A 21032-nucleotide genomic window follows, 5' to 3' on the forward strand; every position below is an offset into this window, starting at 1 on the left:
GGAGTGTCAGAACAAGCGCATCCGATTAGTATTGAAATCTCACGTCCAGTATAGGATGAAGGATGAAGGAAAGGTGGGAGGAGGTGGATGGAGTCGGTTACCTGCAATTATTAGAGCGGCCCATAAATAACGAGGGTCGCTGGTAGTCCAGACAGGTGGGCTCTGAGAAAATGGCTCTGGCGCAGAATAAGTCAATTGTTTCGGAAGGCGACCTGGAAAGGTTCCAGGAGTTTGTGTACTCTGGAAAATTAAATCATTGTTCACTGCATTATTGATATCTTCAGTTTACTTGCTTGCATCAAAGCTGCTGCATACTCCCAAATTTTGGGGATAATTATAGATCCTGCTGCAACGTGTCTGATAATTATGTACTTATTTAATTATTAACTCGCTGAACACACTTCTGAATATTGGAACAGAAACAGAAGCGCGCAGGTCTCGCATTATGAAGCCCATCCACTGGCCAGCTCTGGTTTCCTGTTGCTTCCTTTGCCTCTCGCGTCCGTTAGCCGTTTGCGCGAGACGGACGGTGTGCAGAAGTGCCGACCGGATCCCCGTTAACAACGGCCTCATTGTCACGGTTATGGCGGTGGTGTTATGGCACCGGCCTGTGGTTTGTATACAAATGAACGCCAGCCAAATCTGACTTGGTGCTTCGGGACGACGAGCAGCGCTCCGCGGTTGGTGGGGGGGGTGGGGTGGGGTGTGTCTCAGCTGCGGGGTCCTGATAGGGTGGGGAGCTGAACATCTGTTTCTTCTCCTTTTTATTATCTTCTTTTAATCTGTTGCGGTTTCATTTTAAGAGCCGGACCCTTGCTGATAGCAGCGCTTGGAACGGGTGGTCAACAAAAAGGACAGCTCGTCTCTCGGACAGGGCAGGGTAGGATTTCTAACCGCTGCACTTGTAGGCGAGTTGAGAGCAAGCACTCGCTGCTGATCACCGACTACATTTCTGTATGTGGTTGAGCCCACTTGGCTGTCAGTGCTGAGATCACAGAGCGAGCATACAAACACAAATGTGGAAACCGATTGCCTAATTCAATAATAAAATATGATCGTCCAGAAATGAAGAGATACAAACTATGTTGTTTTCATCTTAAACTATTCAAATTCCTGGGTGAAACTTCTCAACTCCTTCTGAGAGAATTTACTGTTTTGAAGAGGCCCCTGAGATCTCCACAGGCTGAACATGACTTCCAGAGAGATATCACTTTAAAGGATTTGCCAAAGCTTTTTCCAGTGTACTTTCCAAGATTCTGCATAAACATTTCATTGTCATTGTGGACTCATCTTTTTCTCTTCATCTCTCTTCCCCAGTAATCCAAAATCACTTCTCCATGGTGTTTGCCTTCGTCTTTTTCGTGTCTGTCTATAAAGCAAATTTTGACACTATAAAAATATGACCAAACCGGAGGCAGCGTGTGGGCTCTGTTTATAGCTCTGCAGGAATACCCTGCGGTTGGGAAGACGCTGTGAAGGGTGACCTCCACCCCCCACCCGCCTCCTCTCCGCCCCTCACCACCACCGCTGACCAGTATGCAGGAGGTGCAGACTGAGCAGTAGGCTGTAATTAAGGGAGGCGTACGTCCACCAGCGCGCCACAACACCCAGGTTTGCTCTTGCCATTAAAGGAGGTGTTAGGATTTGCCTGAATACATCGAGCAGTTAGAATGTTTCACCCCCCAGCTCAGGTTTATAATGTGCTGCTATACGTAGCGTATCATTTTTTTTAAACAAACGAGCGCAATAATGAATAACAGGCGCACAAGCAAGGCCTGATAAAAGTCAGCGCTTTCCTGCAGCTCGCTTTTCCTAACTTCTTCGGAGTCGGCGTTCCTCCTTTTCACCTTCCGCCAGTTTGTGTACACAAATAAATGCTTCAGCCTTCGCATTCGGGATAGAAAGCAGAAACGCCGTGCTCAAGCTCCACTTTAAACAGTCGTTTGTAATGCAAAGGTCGGGTCACTGATAGGTTTGCATTTACATAATGGGTGTTAATCGGTACTTGTCAAATTGTCCGCTGACACTTTGCCTCACCTCCGCTATGGGGCGTCCAACTACGCGTGAGCAAATCCGGATCGACACCTCTCAGAATGCAACAAGTGAGATGGGTTTGCAGCGAGAACACGTCACGTAGTGGAATATGGTAAGAGATATTCAGAACATGTACAGTAAAAACAGTTTCCATTATTCAAACAGGTTAAACCACAGGTCCATAACAAATCTGTTGATTTTGGCTGAAATGCAGTCATGAGAATCTACTTCAGGTTTATTTATAATAAAGGCTCTAAACATACTGGCAAGAACGGCATTTATAATACGAAATTGTACTGCACGTATTTGGATTAAGACTGCTCAACACATGCTGAGTCACATGAAATGTATTCTCTCTCACCGGGAAAGTTGGGGGGGGGAAAAAAATCCATGGTGTTAAAATGAATGCTTAAATTAAACTTGCTAATCGGCACCGACCTGTCCAGTCTAAGGACTGCTCTTGGGTGAGAAAATGGGCTACTTCGCCTAATATTCGACCTAGTTCGGTAAGAGAAACACTCGACTCGATTCAAAGCTAATAAACTACAAAAAACCAGGTAAGAAAAATAAAGTGGTTAGATCCGTTCTGCCTCCCCGCCTTTTGCGCGGTGATCTGTCCAGCTGCCTACTAAAGAGCTCTCTCTCTCTCTCCCACCCGGACGAACCGTTTCAGGTTTGCTTCCACCAGTTACCTTTATTAATTGAATTATGTCAAGGTTAGAGGAGGGATTTTATTTAGCTCTTGTAACGCCCATTCAAATGTTGAACCAATGGGACTATTCGGCATCCGGCTGAAACCGAATCCTCATTCGCGTTTTGGGCGAGCGGCTGCCTTTGGGCTCACCTTCTCCGGCACTGGGCCGGCACCGCGCAGAATAACCAACGATTTGCGCTTTATCTGCTCCTCCGCCGCGTATTAGAGTGACGCACTGGAATGCCGGCGCTCGGATTCTGGGTGTACGCATCGGGAGTCAGTCAAACAGCACATGAGAAAGCCTTTCCATTCCCACTCAGGCGAAGGGACTCCTCCCCATCTCATCTGTGACACTCTCAAGACAGCAGCGAGAAAGGATACCAGCCCTGTCGAAGAGTCCTGAGCATAAGAAAAGCGCAAAGCGACGTTCGGCTGCTTCGGCTCTTCGGAGATTGTCGTTTTAAAAAATAAAAAAAAAAGTTCCAGAAACGCAGAGAGTGCGGATTTCTGCTGCGTGATACTGACACGGGACACAGTCGCTACTCTTCAGAAAATCTCGGACTAACCTTGTACTGTTGATACCCTGCAAGAGGTGACGAGTTGCAGCGTTGTGAACATATCTGCAAAACAGTATAATCCTGGGAGAAGAAGGGTTTGATTTGGCGATCGTGGTTAAACATGCTGCAAACGTTGTTTTAACTGCAGGACTTGTGTAGGCTCAAATGTGTGCTCCATTGCTGTGAAGTGCATGCGTCGTACTGTTGGCGTAAGAGATGTTTGGCACGTTAAACTTAAAAGACACCACCAGTATATAAAGTCACCACGACGCCTACCGTGGACAGTGACTGCCGTTTTCGGAAACCGTGCCTCTAGCTTGACAGTCTGTTATTTTACTCGTTCGACAATTTCAAGTTTACAGAGCAGAAAAAAGCAAACCTCGGTGTTGATTTCGTAAATAAGATTTGGGACATTTTCGCATTTTCTTCCATTACACCTTCAACTTGTTATATGAGGACAGCGAGTCCACAAATGTAAACGAAACTGATCTGATCGCGACCGAAGTGGCTCAGAAAAAAAGGCTGACGTGCAAAGCCGCATTGCCGGGTTCCACCGAAGAGGAATAAGTGCCGAACTTTGCTGTAGTGATGCTGCAAGTGGAAATGATCATATTCGTCTGTCTGATCCTTTGGATGTGTGTATTTAGCCAAGAGCCCAGCTCCAAGGTGATGGCCGACCGCTACGCCGTGTACTGGAACCGCACGAACCCCAGGTAAGGCGCTTCCCCACTGCGGCTCGCCTTTGCGCCGGCGGCCCTACGCTATTTTACCAAATGTGCATGTTGGATCAGCGTCGGAACAAACCTCACTGAACTTTGTGCGCGTAACTTTTGCGTGGCGGTATGCAAGCCGAGCGCGAGGGCATCTGGAGAGGGATGCTGCACTAGGCTCCTCGCGCAGGTCGGCGGCTCTGCGCGCGCGACAGATCGAGGAGCGGAACGTGCTTCGTGAACTGCGCCTGTAAAACTGCGGATTACCTGCTGATTTTCGTTTTTATCCTTTGCACAACGCAGCTTGTATTATTTCACACCAGACATCAGATGCTGCGCGCTTGATTTTTTTTCCCGACTGTACTGTTTAACTGGTTTGTCAGTGTCTTTGAAGTAGAGACGTAGTAGTAGGCGTTGATAAAAAATAAAAAGAGATATAACTCACATTTTAATATTCGGGGCTGGCGTATGCAAGGCTATCTTGTCAGAGTACCTAAACCTCACAGGTTATTATTGCTCCTGTATTATTTCAGGATTTGAAGTAAGGGGGAAATGGCACACTTACGCCCTTGCCTGACCAAACACTTGGTATAGAGATACAAATCTTTTTTTCAAGTTCTAAAAAAATTGAAATTGACTTTGGGGATATACTTTCTTAACATTGCATATCGGAATTTGTATTTCTTTAATTTTTATTGAGTGCTATGTTTGTGATGCCTTCGCACATGTAGTAAAAAACTAATATTATTTCAGTGTGCGTAAAGCCATGAATAGGCAAACAATCCCACTAATTTGACTGTGGGAATTGTTTAATAGTTTAACAGACCTTTGAGTGATGGCCTTATCTATGGTACTGTTCTAGGCCTACACCCGACAATGAAATATGTTTCGAATCACTGCACTACATAGTAGACTGAAAAAACTCGGCCGTGGGTCACTGCTGAAAGTTTAAATCTACTTTCAGAAAAAAAGTAACACCTAAATAAAAAGAGCATTTTAGTGTATCGTTCATGGCCATCATCGTGTTTTATCAGCATATTGTGTGAATGAAAATACAGACTCTGTAAATGTAAGCGCCCGTAAAAAAACTCTCGCTACAGCAAGACTTAGTAAGGCCCCGGGAGTGACGGTACGAGCCCGGCTGCGACCCAAAGCGCTTAAAATCATTCAATTAATACGCATGCAGCCGCAGTACAAGATCCAAATTATACCTTAACTAGAACTCTCCACAGGAAAATCTTCCTCGTATAGCCCAAGTTATTCAAAGAAACGACCTGCCCTCGGCCTGCTGTAGTTTTATAGTCTGTCAACATAACCCATCTTATAAGAATGTTATGAACCAAAATAGCGCCTGAGTGGTCATCATTATTGCTTAATGATTATGGCTTCATTATGGCATTATTGTGCCAGTTAGGAGTAGTTTGATGAAGTGTAGGGTTCACTAGTAAAGGTAGCAGCCATATAGTGCCATCAGACATTCACAAGCCAACATAGTCTACTGATCTTAAGTTAGTATATAGCAAAGTTCTTTTTATCCAAGGTTTCTTGGGTAATTCTGGCAATATTGTTTTAATATGTTGTTTTAATATGTTCACTCTGCGTATATTACTTTTTTAATAAAGTACTTGTACACAGTATTGGATAATTACCCATTATATATTTTCCCTGAAGAAATTTCAGGAACAAAATATTAGTCAATTAAGTTTTAATATTTGACTTAAACAGTTCTTCTGGTAATGCGTAAATATCAGAAAAATCTTTTTTTTAAATTTTTTTATCAGAAAAAAATAAGTTTTTAAAAAAAATTTAGACTTCAAACTTTTAACTACTTTCTAGTTTCAGTAAGGCTCTATCGAGTGTTTAAGTGTGTGTATGCTTTTTCTTGAGCTTAGTGGTCAGAATGTCTTCCCTGGTTTGAGTTCAGTGTTTATTTATGCGCTACTTTGTTCAAACAGAGTAACACAAAGTCAAGTTTAATCTGATATGTTATGCTGATGGACACGCTTTCGTTATCGTGCACATTTTTCAGCCCAGTTGACTGGTGTTTCTTTTGCAACAACAATTTACTCCAGATGTGCTAACAAGTACAGAAACCTACGGAAAAAGTTACGGAACAAAAACAAAGTTATTTCACATATCAGGCATGATGCGTTATCTCTCACAGAAGTGCTATTAATTCCGAGGTGGTCTTTAGCTAAACTTTTGACCTCTTCGTAGCTGAGAGAAATCAATTGTTTGCTGAGACTAGCCAGTTTGAGCTTATGCTCTGTGTCTAGAGAAAAGAAGCAGCCCAGTAAGGTGCCACTTTATACATGCTACAGAAATGCTGTTTGTCTGACCGGCAGCTCCATGGACCACAGAAGGCTGTATGCAGGATCTGACTACAGAGCGTGGCCTTACCACCCGAGTCTAAAGTACCAGAAGGAAAGAATGTATGAATATGTCTGAGCCTTATGTTGTCTGCTTTGGAGGAGCTCCAATGCAAGTCAGTCACTTGGCGTTCGGCGCATCGACTTAAAAATATAAAAACCGCGCTTGCTTTAATAATAATGTTGAAAATGTATTCGGTCGCTGAATCACTCGCACTTGGCTTTAGCGGCCATTGCTGGTTCAGCCACACCTAAAGCTTTGGCCCGACCCAAGTGAACTTCCCCCCCGTCCTCGCCCCGTTGGCACTCGGCAGGTCCTGGCGTGGGCCTTCTCGCACCTCTGCTGGAATCGCTAACTGCTTAATTACTCATCCAATATCCTGCTGTGACCCTGCCGATTCGAAATGACCATAACGAAGGCACGAGGTTCACGCTCCTCCCGGGCAGAGGGTGCTCAGGGGTCCCACTAACGGAGGTAGTCTGTGGGCTGGGGCGCTCACCTCCTACCGCCCTCCCTCACGCTCACTCGCCCACCCTCTGCACGGTGCCCAGAAGCCTCCTCGTTTCCCAACGCCATGCTGGGCTGAGAAAAAGCAACGAATACAGTTAGACATTTCAGGAGGCCGTTTCCACTCTCTTGGGCCGTGTTCTCGCAGCACGGAGGCCCGGAGCTCCGCGATCGCGGAGCCACAAAGCACGGACCCGACGAGGGCTCGGCCGCCACATGATAGCACCGTCGTCGCTCGTGAGAATGTTTCCATGATGATCCAGGGAAAAATGTGCTCTCGTTTTTTTTCCCCGCAAGTTCATGCAAGTAGTTGCAGTGTATTCCTATGGCAAAAGAAGATGGGTAAAAATTTTTTAAAAAAGAACATTTATAACCCAAAAACCTAGCTGTAGAACTAAGTTTGAGGGAAAAAATTGAAATAAAAGAAAATGTAATGTAGAACAGTCTGTTATTGAAATCCTAACATGAAGGTCAGCTCTTTCGCTGTTGGTTTGGTGTAGGTAACCTACTAGCTCTGCACTGGGCCTATTGCTGCTCTTTACAATAACAAGCTACGTTACAATTTTGCCAGTGCCTCTCCCGTAGTGTGTGTGAGAGTGAAACAAATCTTTCACTCTCTCAGCTGACTGTGATGTAAATAATTACCAACTTAATTGTTGTGATTGCTTGGCATGTGGTAATAGAACCTGACTAACCACTCCAGAGTTTGTCATGTTGTCCTTAACCTACTGACGCATGTGATGACTAATTTACAAAACGAAGGCCAGCTATTATAAAGGCTGTTATGTTCATATGATATTCATACATTGGTAAACAATAAATAGTCATGAGAACTAATTGGAAGCAATAGTGCCGTGTGTAGAACAATGGCTTCTTGTATTGTTTCCACTGGGACGTATTAAATGCTTCTACCAGCTTGGAATTTAATGCCGTAAATGCGCTCGTGTGTGTTTTTACAAATGTTGCTGTCCAACAAAACACATTAAGCAGACAGTAAATGATAATTTACTCCCACCAAACATTTATGTGTTTTTATATTTAAAAACATTTATAGCTGTGCACAGGGCCCTATCTTTTAAGGGCAATGTATTTGTAGTTTTCAAATGAAATAAAAACTCTATTTTCAGTGTTGTTCTTCAGTATAATTTAATAATTTTAGAGGAAGTGAAACTATTCCAAATGTGAAGCAAGAGTGGTGAGGTATTGGCTGTAACTCCTGGGTCAGACGTTGCTGTTCGGATGTAACTCCTGGGTCAGACGTTGCTGTTCGGATGTAACTCCTGGGTCAGACGTTACTGTTCGGAAAGTGAAAGTTCGGAAAGGACTGCAGAGGCCTGAATGGTGAATTATTTCAAATTTCCAAAAGCTTGCCTAATTGCTTAGGTTAAAAATGTCACCTAAAGGATGGTGGATTAGAGAGATGGAGGGTTGAATGACAGAGGATTAAGATTAGGAGGGAAAAAATTGCCTCAACATTTTCGTGCAGCAGCTCATTAGGTACCAAAGGGACGTTTGTGTGATCTCACTATTATTATTGTTGTTGTTGTTTTTAGTTTGACTGAGAAAAAGCTCCAAACAAGATAAGGCAGGGATTTACTGTTTCTCAGAAAGCTGTATTTAATCTTCTGTTGGAGCGCTTGTGAATTTAACATAAAGCATTTCGCCTGATTTGTTATGAAAAAAGAGAGAGAGAGAGACTATGATGGCGTAGGGTGGAAAATGGCGTGAAGCGGTGACGCGTTGTGGAGTGGCGTTTAGGGCTGCCCCGGATTAGACGCACATGAACAAGCGCTGGAGGACTACGGCCTTCCCCTTTTGTGCTGTCTGTTTCAGATCAAACTCTACACAGAGGAGAAATTTTTTCCCCTTGGTTACACGGCACGAGCTTTGTGAGTGCGATATAAGATGCTTCTGTTTTGTGTTTGATTAAATTTGTTGCCATGGTGAATAATCCATGATATGCCTAATTTGAAACTATATGATACATTTCATGTACGTTTCATAGTTTTTGTGGTTTTGTTTTTGTTTTTTTGTTGGTTTTTTTTTACATTATCAAGTGACATGAAGTGCTATAAAGACAGAAGATTTGTATTTGTTTATAGGTATGTATGTTGATAGATGGGGTATTTGAGATTAAATATACAGTAGGTTGTAGATTTTGTCTGTTGTTGAATCTCACACTGCCACAGTTTTTTTTTCATCAGTAGATTGGTGAGTATTTAGTTACAAAAGCAAGTATGACAAAAATAGCCCATTTAACCTATTTATATTTATATTTCTTTCTTTTATGGAAATATTGGTCCCATAGAGTATTTCAGAGTTCTGCTGTATGTATCTCTACTGACTTAATGAATCAATTAATCATAATGCCAAAGTATGGTTCCCTTTGAGTTAACAAACTTCTGTAGCAGATTTTTTTTTAAAAAGTATAATAAGTGTGTCATGACTCTTTGTTTTGGGCATTATGTCTTAGACTTGACCTTGCACATTCAAACATGCATGCTGGCGCATACATGCTTTAATTACAAAGGTTTACACATGATCTGGAAGTGAGTGCTGGTGTGAAACACTAAGAGGGGTCATCACTCTTATGACCTTTCAGCCCCAAATAAATTATATTTAGCATTTTATCCACACAAGTGAGAAATATACAGAGAAACCGAGTTTTTCATATATCTGCGTTCAGGCGAATTTTGAGCACAAACAAATGTGAAAGTTTTCACTTAAATGTATGTTCCTGTTCTACAATGCACTAGTTATACTTTGGATGGCCACCAAGACTTCATTCAAGGCCTTCAAAATCCACGGCTCCTCGTAAAACGGGTCCATCCGACATGCATGCTGCAGCTACGACGTCTCACATTCCCACGTCTGCTCTTAAGCGAACTGAATCCTTTTCTCCCAGGCAGACAATTCATGAACTTCACAATGTGCTTCTCCTAAGGCACTTTCTTAAAACGATGAGTTCTGGCGTCCGACGCAATCACGCATGCGGTCTGGTCCTTGTAGCTGACGGGCCCCTAGCTCTGGGATTTGAGTGGCTGGCCTTACGTACCGGAACTGGCTTCCCCCGTCCCTTCCGCGAGCGTCGCGAAGCAGCGTTGCGGCTTCTCGCACCTCCCGCGGCATTGTGCCGCCGGACGGGGAGAGCACCCCCGCCGCGAAGCGGCCTGCTTCCAAGCGCGCCGTAAATATTGACCGGGCTCCCACACACCAGCGCCCGGGCCCCCACTCCTTTGCTGAGCGCCAGGCCTGTGTCAGCCTGAATGGCCCCATTGTTCCTCTCTCTTCACTGCCTCTCCACGGCCGGGCTCGAAAGTATGCATGTATTTAGAGAAATGCGAAGGGAGGGGGGGTGTCACGGAACAGAGACGGGTTAGCGACTGCGCCTGTGATATTCATGGTGTTTGGAGGGCCAGGGGAACGAGGGTACAATGCAGGGCAGGGGCTTACGCCCCAGGGGTCGGTGGGCACAGAGTTAGGGCTGATTCTGGGTCGGGGGTGGGGGGGGGCTTAGCCAAGTCCTCCCCTCTTTGGCAGCAGCAGCTCTGGTGCCTGTACGAGGGATTTTAAAGACGCATGCGTCAGGACAGCTCGGCGGGAGCGCCTCTTGGCATCGTTCGTCAGGACATCTTAGAGCTTGGGGCACTGTGGCTACACCTAGGCAGACAGGATTAACCCTAGAATGCCTCTTTGTCCTTCTTCCTGCTTGGGCTTCTGTGGGTGGAGGGCCAGGGTGAGGGAGGGGGTGTTCTGTAGCACCCTGGATAATGTATCTGCTCCTGCCTGCTTTCAGAAGAGGTTCTATGGTATGGGTGAGCAACATGAGGAAAAATATAATATATAATGGTAATTGATACAGTATTTCAGTGCAGGATGAATATTATGATATTTAGTTTTTCCTGAGGCTTTTCTATCAAGCTACGGAACAGAAATGATTCACCATCAGAACAGCGGCGTCCTATTTAACAAACCCCGTGAAAACTATTTAGATGTTTTTCTTAATTCCACATTTACAGACTATTTAATATGTAAAACAAGAATAAAAATGGTGAAAAATCAATACAAATACATTAATCACATAATAGGTGTGATAAGCATCCAAGCATTTAATATAACTATGTCCTTTTCAACTGACAATGTGTCACCACAGGCTACATACAGGTTCCCTGTTACGGATCTAAATATGTTGGGTTTTTTGGGCGGGGGGAGCATTTAATGAGTGAAGTACTGACAATATCCATGATGTGCTCATAAATGGTGTCGTGATGTTATTTATTGCAGCAAAGTGTATCACCCTCCCTTAATGGATGGCAGTTAAGAGCTGCCTCCATACCACGGGCACTGGCAGCATGCTGTAATGTAGGGTGGAGCGATTTGGCTGTCCCTCATTTCAGATCCCTGCTAACACAACAGCTTTCTCAAGCATCAGAGAAAGCTGGCCTTACAGAAGCACTCACTCACTTCCTGTCTTGCGTGAAGTGGACATTTAACATTACACAAAGTCATGACTGCCTGTATGCTTTGGCAGTCATTTTGCTTTTGGTTCCACAATCCTACATTTTTTGTGGCACCTCTGGCACGTTCACTGATTTTCCCGTTCCCATTGTTCCCATTTGCTTACCTGGAAATGTGACATTACTCAGCTCGCTTTGACTGTGGGAATGAGAGTAGTTTGTTTGTTTAGTCTCTCGGACAAAAGTAACCCTAGCTTTCTCAAATTCGCCCCCCCCCCAACCCCAACTTCCATTCACAAGGTAATACTGTGAAGTTGCTAAACGGCTTAAAAAGCCCTCAGCTCATTGTCCACTGACACAAAACCCCTTCCTCTTAAATCCCTTTCCCCTCTCCTTCCTTCTCCCATCCACGGAAACCCCTCTGCTCCCATTCAACATTCATATTAATTAGTTTATATGCTTAATGAGATAAATAAGACTTAAGAGAGGCCCCCGGAGTGCTTTAAGCCTTCTGGTTCAACGTAGGTGAACAGCATTCCCCTGAACGCTCCTTTGGTGTTTCGGCAGATGAAAAAATGAGAAGTCTGTGTCTTTAATTTGCCCCCTTTCTTTTTTTTTCATTTTTCTTTTTTAGAAATTTGACCTGAATCTGTCAAATTTTTGAGGAGCTCAGTTGGGATTTAATTGTAAATGAAGAGGCTGTGACATCTTGGTGTAGCCAAAAATGATTTGCCTTTAAAATCTTCTTTGTTTGGGAGGCATTCCCCCCCATGCTTCCACCCGCCAGCATCGCTCGTGATCTGTTTGCACCCACTTTGTTCAGAGACCAGTCCAGAGGGAAGATCCCAGCTGTGGGCGTCTCTACCCGGCCCGTTGCTGGCCCTTTCCTCTCTCCCCAGCAAGGCCGAGGTGGATGTGCCGGGACGTCCTAGCAGCGGTGTGTTTTGATCTTGGCCAGGCGTTGCAGCCGCCCTGGTCGGTCAACGTGGACGGGCCGTCCTGGTTTGAGAAACCGAGGCGATTAAAACGAATCCGTTGACTGCGCGTCCCACACTTGTGCTGGCCTCTCTGGTGTCTGGGCACGGCACCAACCCAGTACCAGTAACGTGGCACCACCCGTTTAACCAGACGCAAAAGGGCAGCGTAGTCAGGAACGCTTACATCATCATCTGACGGGTGGTCACTCTGTTTTTCAAGCTTAAATTGAGGACTAAACTGTATGGCATTTTGAAATGGCAGCGGATTAAAGCGATTTTAAAATCTCGCTAAAATAACAGAATAAACTGTAATGCCGCTTACTTTCCAGACAATTTGTTGACATAAATATGCTGCCGCAGTGAATAAGAAAGCATGAAAAAAAGCCGTCTGTTATCAAAACATGCTTTGAGACCATATTTCATATAAATGCCTGCAGCTGTACCTTTTGATACTTTTTTGTATTGTTTTGGTTTGTTTTTTTCCTAAACGAATGTAGTATTCGACATTTAAGTCACCAGCAGCTAATGGACTTTTTAAGGGTTCAGCAAAACGAGTCATGAAAAAAAAAACTTCTCGCAGCTCAGCTCTGTGTTCGCTCTGAGCGAGGGACATTTTGACGAAACACAGCTATCAGTGTTCAGTGTCACCTGCTACATTTGACGGTTCTTTGTCTTTATGGAGTATGTGCTGCCATGGAAAGACCACCAGCGGCGTTGCAGTTAACTGTCCATCCCAAGTGCACGCAATTAATTATAAAACAGGCCCGTGCTTGTCAGAGTGGCTGTGTGTGGACTGCAGTCGGTCTGAATTCTATACTCTAAGAATACTCTAGGAATTTAGGAGCAAAATGATAATTACAAAGGGCCGACCTTTTCTGGCCAAAGAACATAAATAAAATAAAAATGTAAAAATATTTTATACACTTTTATTTTACACGGGTAAGTGAAATACGGAAAAGTATTTATTATTTATTTTATTTCTAACATTCTCTGTGCTCATCCATTTCCGATAAAGAAAACGTTTAATAATAAAGATAAAAATAATTTATAAAAATAATTAAAGATAAGATTTGGCACGTGAGGTTGTGCGACCTCCGAAATGACTTCGGACAAGTCCCTTCATGTGCTGACACTGCTGTAGCCATCGTTTTCCATTATGAAAGGTGTCTGTACACCCTGTAGTTGGTGCTTTGTGTGTGCTATAGGCGGCCTTATCCGATCAGTAGCCGATGGAGAGATATGGGGGGGCAGAGCATTCCCGTGACCAGGCCTGGAACGTGCTCTACATGGCAGGGGCCGTGTAGTGGAGGAGTGTGGGGGGGGGATGGGGGATGAAATATTAAAAGCGGTGTGTGATCTCATATGCAAGCTGTACCGGTGAACCTTTGCACGCAACTCTGAGGAAAGGAGGACAGCCTGGCCACACTGGCTAATCAGGGGTGTGAAGGCGGAGGGGTGTCGCCCGGCAGGTTTGTTCCTTGGGGCTTTTTGCACATAGATATTACGCAGCATTCCTAACCTACAGTATAAACCCTGAATCATATTATGGAGGATTAGGCTTAAAGAAATTATGAGGAAACATTCTGAGAGCCGTCGTGGATGTCATCAGTGTCTGATGTCTTCAGGCTGTTGCGTTTCGTAATGTCTCAATGACAAAGGAAGAACCCAGTAGAGCAACGCTTTCTGGCGAGTATTTTTCACACTAAGAGCCTCCCAGTACATCAGTAGCTGCGGTACTGCTGTGGTATCGCTGGGGCGGGCTACACAGGACGAAGGTGTCTGAATTATTCACGGCCATAATCGTACGTTATGTCGTGCGGTGCAGGCTGGGGCCCAGTGTTATTTTAGTGCATAATTGATGCTTCTCAGAAGTGGAAAAGTTAGAAAAGCAGAAGTAATTCGTAGTGAAAGTGTAGGCTGGAGCACGGCAGCAGGACTGGGGCCTGATTGGGCGGAGGGGGCGATGCTGGGTGGGGGTGAGCAACCCCACACTACCAGGATACCGAGGGATTGGCCAGAATCTTGGGGGGGAGGGGCCATAACGCGGGCCGACACTGATCCGGGCCTGAACCTCAACTATCTGAGGATCTAGAGGGCAGTGACTGAAGAGAATGAGCCTCAAGTCTTAAAATAGCTTTTATTAATTGGGACTTGCTTTTTCATTTCAAAGCTTTCTCTAGACCCCGAAGAACCCTATGAGGGTTTTTCTTTGAATTATGTTAAAAATGTTATCATTTCAATAAAAAAATACTAATTCATTTGCTAATGTTTTCCTTCTTCTTTTTACATGACAAAGCTCTTTTTTTTTGCGAGTTTCTGAGAGGAAAGAGGTGTCTTTTTCCCCCAAAAGGGTTTAATGAATACTTTACTGGTTCTATGCAATGTCTGGTCTGAAAAGGTAAAAATCTTTAGTAATACAGACACTGCAACTAACACTGACGACAGAAACCAGGTAATACAGATGACAGATGTTTTTAATAACCTTTATGAAATGAGAAAACAACAACATACCACCACCCAACAAACAAAAAACAATATCCGGCCTGAAATTGAAGCTCCTTTATTGTCCTCTCATTTATTCTCCACCTGTCAAATGTTTAGCGTGAGAGCCTAACCCATGCGTCCCCCAATTAAGGCCAATAACTTTCCTGTAACCACCCCTGTCTTTGTGTATGTTCTTTTCTGAAGTCCAGATTTCCCAGGCACATTGAAGCCTAGCATCTCGCGTGAGGGTTTAAACATGACCTAAGGTAATGCATACTCTGTGTTTACACCTGCTTCAACCTCAGCTGCTTAAGACACACAACAAATGGTGTATTCTTTGTTCTTGGTAACAATGGGCATTAGTATTCAGTTACTTGCCTATGCGCGTAAGGTCCCAGCTCTGCCCCAGGACCTTGTAGACCAGTGTGGGAAATTTCTAATCCTCTTTACAAACCCTAAGAATAATTGGAAAATGTACATTAAGAGCGCACACACACACACACACACACACACACAAATGCTAATTAATAATGTTTTTGAATGCAGTTTCATGCAGCTTTGGTTATGGCTCAATGTGGATATACACATTCACGTTATTAGGAAATTATATACTGGAATCCAAAAATGACTTCAATATTAAAACCAATTCCCAGAGTCAATTTCCTAAATTGATTATTAGTGTGTTAATCAATGGTGGAATATTCTTTTTGGACCTCAGCATGAATATTACAGTTGACTAGTGGAGTGAGGTAATATTACTGCAAAACAGTGGCTGGACTCACTGGCTATTAGACATCCAAGGGAAGCACCAAGCATGTCCAAACCGACTTTTTACAATGCTTTTATGGTATGTTGAATCCCTACAATACAGTCATAAAGCCATTTGATGGAAGCATTAGCCTCTGGCCATCCAGGATGCATATAAAGAGGATTTATGAGTGTACTCTTAGTCTAAGCACCTACATGAGACACGCCAGTGCATACTGTCAATCCACTGAGTGCTCTGAGTGATTCCTACTAATCACAAAGTGCCTTAGTCGCAAGACTGCTTTGAATTTGTTGCAATATCATTCAATAATAACAGTAAAAATTATATATATATATATATATATATAAAAATCACACACACACACACCCACACAATGTTCTTATACTGTACCTTCACACGTTTTACTTCATGTTGCAAGCTTACAACATTTGCCATCATTTTGTGGCTGGGGAACCATGTGGTGATAGGTAATTTTCGAAATACTAACAGTGATATTGATCCCATATTGGACAAAGCACATCAGGTGAAAAAATGGGGCATGAGTGCATCCTCCAGCCTTCAGCACTGTGTTGTGTTGGGAATGACATCGCTCTAGTAACCATGGCTTATTTCTCCTGCTAGTCCTGTGCTGTTTAATGTGGACATCCTCCTCGCATTCTCTCCCTTAGGGTTCAGTTAGGTACAAGGCATTTTAAAAATGAAATACATTATGAATAATGTGATTTAAGATGTAATAATAATTGCTGATCAATTTTGCATCTGTACTGTATTTATTTTTTGTTCATTTCAGGCTGATATAACTAGAAGTATGATAGTTTATGGCATCAGTATTATATTTTTGGTATTAATCATTTTTTAAATTTGCATTAATTGTTTTTTGGGTTTTTTGGCCATGATTTTATAGGCCCATCTGTAAAATAAATCTGTGACTCATGCTAAAATGATGAGTCAGTCCTTCGGTGTTATCCAATGCAGATTACTGGAAAGGGTTGTTTTTGATGTTGTTTTTGCTGTTATTATTTCATTTGTCTTTGTCTTCGTAGAATAGCAAATCTCATATGTCACTGGTGACTTTTAACAAAATTACTCAAGACTCACTGTAGATGTGTCTTTCATTTTTCATACATACCCCAGGAACATTATACAGTTTGATAATTTATAATAAGGATTAAAAAAGCAATACTAACTGATAGCTTTGGTATTTTGCTTTCAGCTACATATGTGTGTTTTATGGTGTACTTAAGCTTTTAAGCCTTTCAGAATTTTATAGTCTTGCCCAAATGTGTTAGAACATACACCACCTGAATAGAACTGGGCCTAGGTAGAGATTCTGTGCAGTTGGTCTTGATATGACCTCTTTGAGTATTTGAAGGTTACATCAAGTTCATTAACTTTGGAGAAATACGTTTCCTCCTGCTGACAGTGCCGTTCCTGGTGTTTGTTTCCCCGTGTTCATTATGAGTTACATATTGTTCTAGAACTTTCTCTGAGCAGTGTTTTGAAATGGTGAATATTTTCTACAGATGATATGCACGTGCTGGAGAAGCAGAATGTCTTTGTTTTAATGCAATAATCCCAGTGCCACTGTTAGAGGACTTGAAATAAGCATCTGAGGTTATAGGGTTTACAGAGTCTTCACCTCCCGTATTTTCCATTTCACTTATACCCCTTCTCTCAACGGTGTGCTGATAGCGTGCTTTGGATAGTGGTGTGAACAGCAGCGTCACGCCAAACCGTTGACCGTCGTGTGGAGATGGGGGTTGGGTTTAGCGCGGGTCACGTGTTCCGTGGAGTTTTTCCCCTGATGGTTCTTGGCACGCGATGCTGGGGATCTTTGCCAGCTGCCAACCGCTGCCGTCTAAAGGATTCGCCCAAGCATCCTCGCAGCAAGCGTGAGCCAATGAGAAGCGGCCTGGTTCTGGTGCTGGTGTGTTGCCATGCGAGGAACAAAAATCTTTGTCTGCTTCTTTTGTCTGCGTGGTGCCAGTAATAAGCATGATAATGCACTTTTTCCCCTTACATAGATTGAGGGAATGAAAAGAGCTTCACAGCCAAGGTTTTCTTTGCATGTGTAGTGTGTGTTGTGTCAGCGTGGGCAACATTATTAGGCTTCAGCTCTGTCAATACGCTCGACTACAGCAGGGTGCTTTCCACCTGCTATATGGCTGTAGACACAGCTACGCTTAATCTGACTGGCGACCAAATAGCTGAGACAAGGTTTTGCAGGGCAGGAGGACGGGCTTTGCCGATCACGGGATGAAGACGAGAGAACAGAGGGGGGTGAGCGACCAGCTTATGAGCCATGCTGCACTTAATCCTGGTCCTCTCTACCCATTTTGCATGGAGGTGTGGGGGGGGGGGGGGGACCTATGCACCATTAAGGCAGGACGGATTGATTTTCACCCATGCCCTTCCCTCTCAGAATGGCCAATCAATAACGCATCTGCATTGTGAGAGAGGCGCGTGGAAGGAGGTGTCACCTAGCGCTTCACTCGGTGCTTCTTGCTCTCCTTCTAAGAAGAAATATATCATGCACAGAAAGTTAACAATATGCATTTTATTCAGTGTGATTGCAGCTGGCCCGCGTTCTGGTTTTAGCTGAAGGCCCCGAGACGCAGGTCGAAGCCGGCCAGCGGGAGAGGGGTCTGTGAAGGGGGAAGCAGGGGTAACCTCTGTGCTTTGGCGTTTCCTTGCCCTTTCTGATCGGCCCGTGGTGATGCCCGTAATACGGGAAAACCCGCTGCACAGCCGCCCGTTCGTCTAAAGTCTCTCGCCAGCTGTTGTGGTAGTGTGGCGACCTCTCTCTAATTGTAGAAATATGAGTTGCATTATAGGTGCTTTCTCTGCCAGCATGGGGACAGTTGTTTGTTTCATGGTTTGTTGAGCTTCTACCCATCCATGAGGTGCCGTAATCAGCTATCAGAGAGCCGGGTGGAAGGGGGTAAGAATTGGTTAATAGAGTCATGGAGTCTCTGCACAGTAGGAGGCTGGCAGAGGCATGAGAAACAAGGGTTGATGTAGGAGGAGGATGCTTGAATGGTTGACCACAGGTCAAGGCCTTGATTGGACAACTCGAGATATTCTGTTTGCGTTACACCCAGTACGGATGGACATGACAGATTGCTATTTCTGCTTGCTGAGTTGAAGTGGATTTTTCTTCTAACCTTCCTTAGTGTATTAAGTAATCCATAGAGGTCCGAGATAGCTGACTCTTAAATCGGCCCGGCGGTGTTGCAGGGCGGGGCTTTTGATTGTCTTTGGTGAACGAGGGGATCGAACGCCAAAGCCTGAGAGATGGTGCGCGCATCGGTTCCCTGCTGATGGTATCGGGGTTTCCATCACAGCGATTTTCCTTTGTTTCCAGTGGCCTCCTTTGTTAACAGCAGAGCCCGGATCGACAGGCCGGAGCTGCTGCTCTGTTCCTGCGGAGCTGCGCCACTCCTGCTTCAACCCAAATAATTAATGAAGGGTCCTGCTGATTCCGGCAGATGCCGTAGTCCTCTCTGCAGCACAGGATGCTGAGAAACGCTCAGGTAGACCACATGCTCACGCAATACTAATTGAATCCCGCCATCCTCCGAAACGTATAAGGTCTTCGTGCTCGGAATGGAAGTCATTAGAAAAATAGCTCCGCCATAACCAATGGTATCATGAGCCCGGCGTGACCCGCTTTATAGACTCGTCCTATAATCGGTGCGGGTGCCGTGCATGTTTGTCCTTGCTTTGATAACCCGATTTGTAATAGCTGTCACCGAGTGTGGAGCAGGGTGGGGGAAGGTCGGCTCTCCTGTGCCGTCTTTTCCGTGGGGGCGTGGTCAGAGTCCGGGGCCAGTGCTGGCCTGGTCTCCCACCGAGACCCTGGTGACCGTCCAGGCCAAGCACCATCTGGCGGAGAAGGGGCATGAAGTCACGCCCTTTCTTCCCTACCGCGTCCCTTTGTGCATTTCAGAGGCCTGTCATTAAGGAAATGTCCCCTGCTTCCCTGCTGCGCGTAATTGTCTATGAAAGAGGGACACATTAGCACCTCGGTGAGCCCAGGGGAGCGAGGCGAGGCCGGAACCGTGGAGGTGGGGTGAGGGGGGGTGTTCTCATCTTGGCCTTCACATATCACCGGTCTTTGGAATCCTTAAGGTCATTCACATCATTGCGGACGTGAAAGGCACCCACGAAGTGGCCGCACTAAAGTCCCGAATTTTAGCGTCCAGCTGAAGGAACAGTAATGGGTTTTACGTGATCAGAATTAAAGCACAATTGCTGAAGAAGGTTCCTGACTTGGAACTGAATTCTGACAAGCTTGGATAGAGTCTCATGCTGAAGTGTTTTCTCAACTCATACGCCGTATTGGAACTGCCGACTGTACTCGCGGACCGGCTCCTAGAGCTTTAGCCCTGGGTGTCTGGTTGACAGCCTTACATTCAGGGTCTGTGTGGACTCCGAGAAGGCAGACCTGAATAGTGTCTGCTTGCCGCCTTCCCCTCCGTCTGGAGTTTGTGGAGTTTCATCCCTTGCTTTCTCGTCCTTTGTGTGGGAGCTTTTTATTAAATCCTCTCTCGAGTTGAAGATGAGTAAGCCCTCCCCCTCATGTTCTCTTATCCAGTGCTTCTCTTTCGTACCTGTTGGCGGGCCATCATCCCTGCAACAAAAAAAAAAAGAGGAAAAAAGAGACACTTCACCAGATTGCGGCTCACTGCAGTTCCTTAGAGCTCACCCGGATCAGTGTGTGTGTGTGTGTGTGTCTGTGTGTGTGTGTCTGTGTGTGCGGTTTTGTGTGTTTTTGTACACCACTCTGTGTGTGTCTACGCAAGTCTGAACCAGTGTTTCTGTGAGGTTCTTTGAGCCTATGTGCGTGTGTGCGTGTGTGTGTGTGTGTGTGTGTGTGTGAATGTGATGTGGGTGTGGGAGTGGGAGTGGGAGTGTGTATAGTATAGTAGGAGAGACTGACAGATAAAAAGAATTCTCCTCCTGACATTTTGATGACTGCACAGTTGGCACAGTTTTGTAAAGCCTGAAATGACTACAACCCCAACCTCTCCACCTCCGAGAACCCTTATGCTGCATTCTTGTCCCTGATCAATAGGAATTAAGCCATTACACTAAAACAGCACCCACCCACTGGACAGCTCCTCAGTCTTCAGGCTGAGTAAATATGAGGCGTCACACACACTCGGGAGGATTGTTCGTCACTCCCTAATTACAGTTTAAAACCAAGGCTGTGTTTAAACTAAGTGGGCTCTCCCCTGGCTTGCCAATCTTGCATTATCGGAGAACAGAAAGATCTGCTACTTTGCGGAGAACTGCTGTCCTCCTGATGTGGAGAATGTTAGTGGGGGGGGGGGGGGGGGGTACAGAAGAAATAGCTCCCGTCGGACAAACAAAACTACGTAGGACAGGATGAGTCATAATGATTTGTTTTTGTGCCGAAACTGCTGCCGATCGCAGACGCGAGCGCAGATCATGGTGTCATCTCTCATGT

At 44.8% G+C, this 21032-nt stretch overlaps 1 protein-coding gene across 1 annotated transcript in view; it reads left to right on the plus strand.

Annotated features, from left to right (window-relative positions):
- The first annotated feature begins 2781 nt into the window (after window positions 1-2781).
- Window positions 2782-21032, plus strand: part of efna5b (ephrin-A5b) — a 77323-nt gene continuing 59072 nt past the window's right edge. The window contains exon 1 of the mRNA XM_026999815.3: window positions 2782-3998. Within this exon, the coding sequence (XP_026855616.1) occupies window positions 3874-3998 (125 nt within the window). The 5' untranslated portion in view covers window positions 2782-3873. The remainder of the gene's footprint in view (window positions 3999-21032) is intronic.

This window comes from Electrophorus electricus, chromosome 25, assembly GCF_041902795.1.
Source record: "Electrophorus electricus isolate QZ-2024a chromosome 25, ASM4190279v1, whole genome shotgun sequence".
Lineage (NCBI taxonomy): Eukaryota > Metazoa > Chordata > Actinopteri > Gymnotiformes > Gymnotidae > Electrophorus > Electrophorus electricus.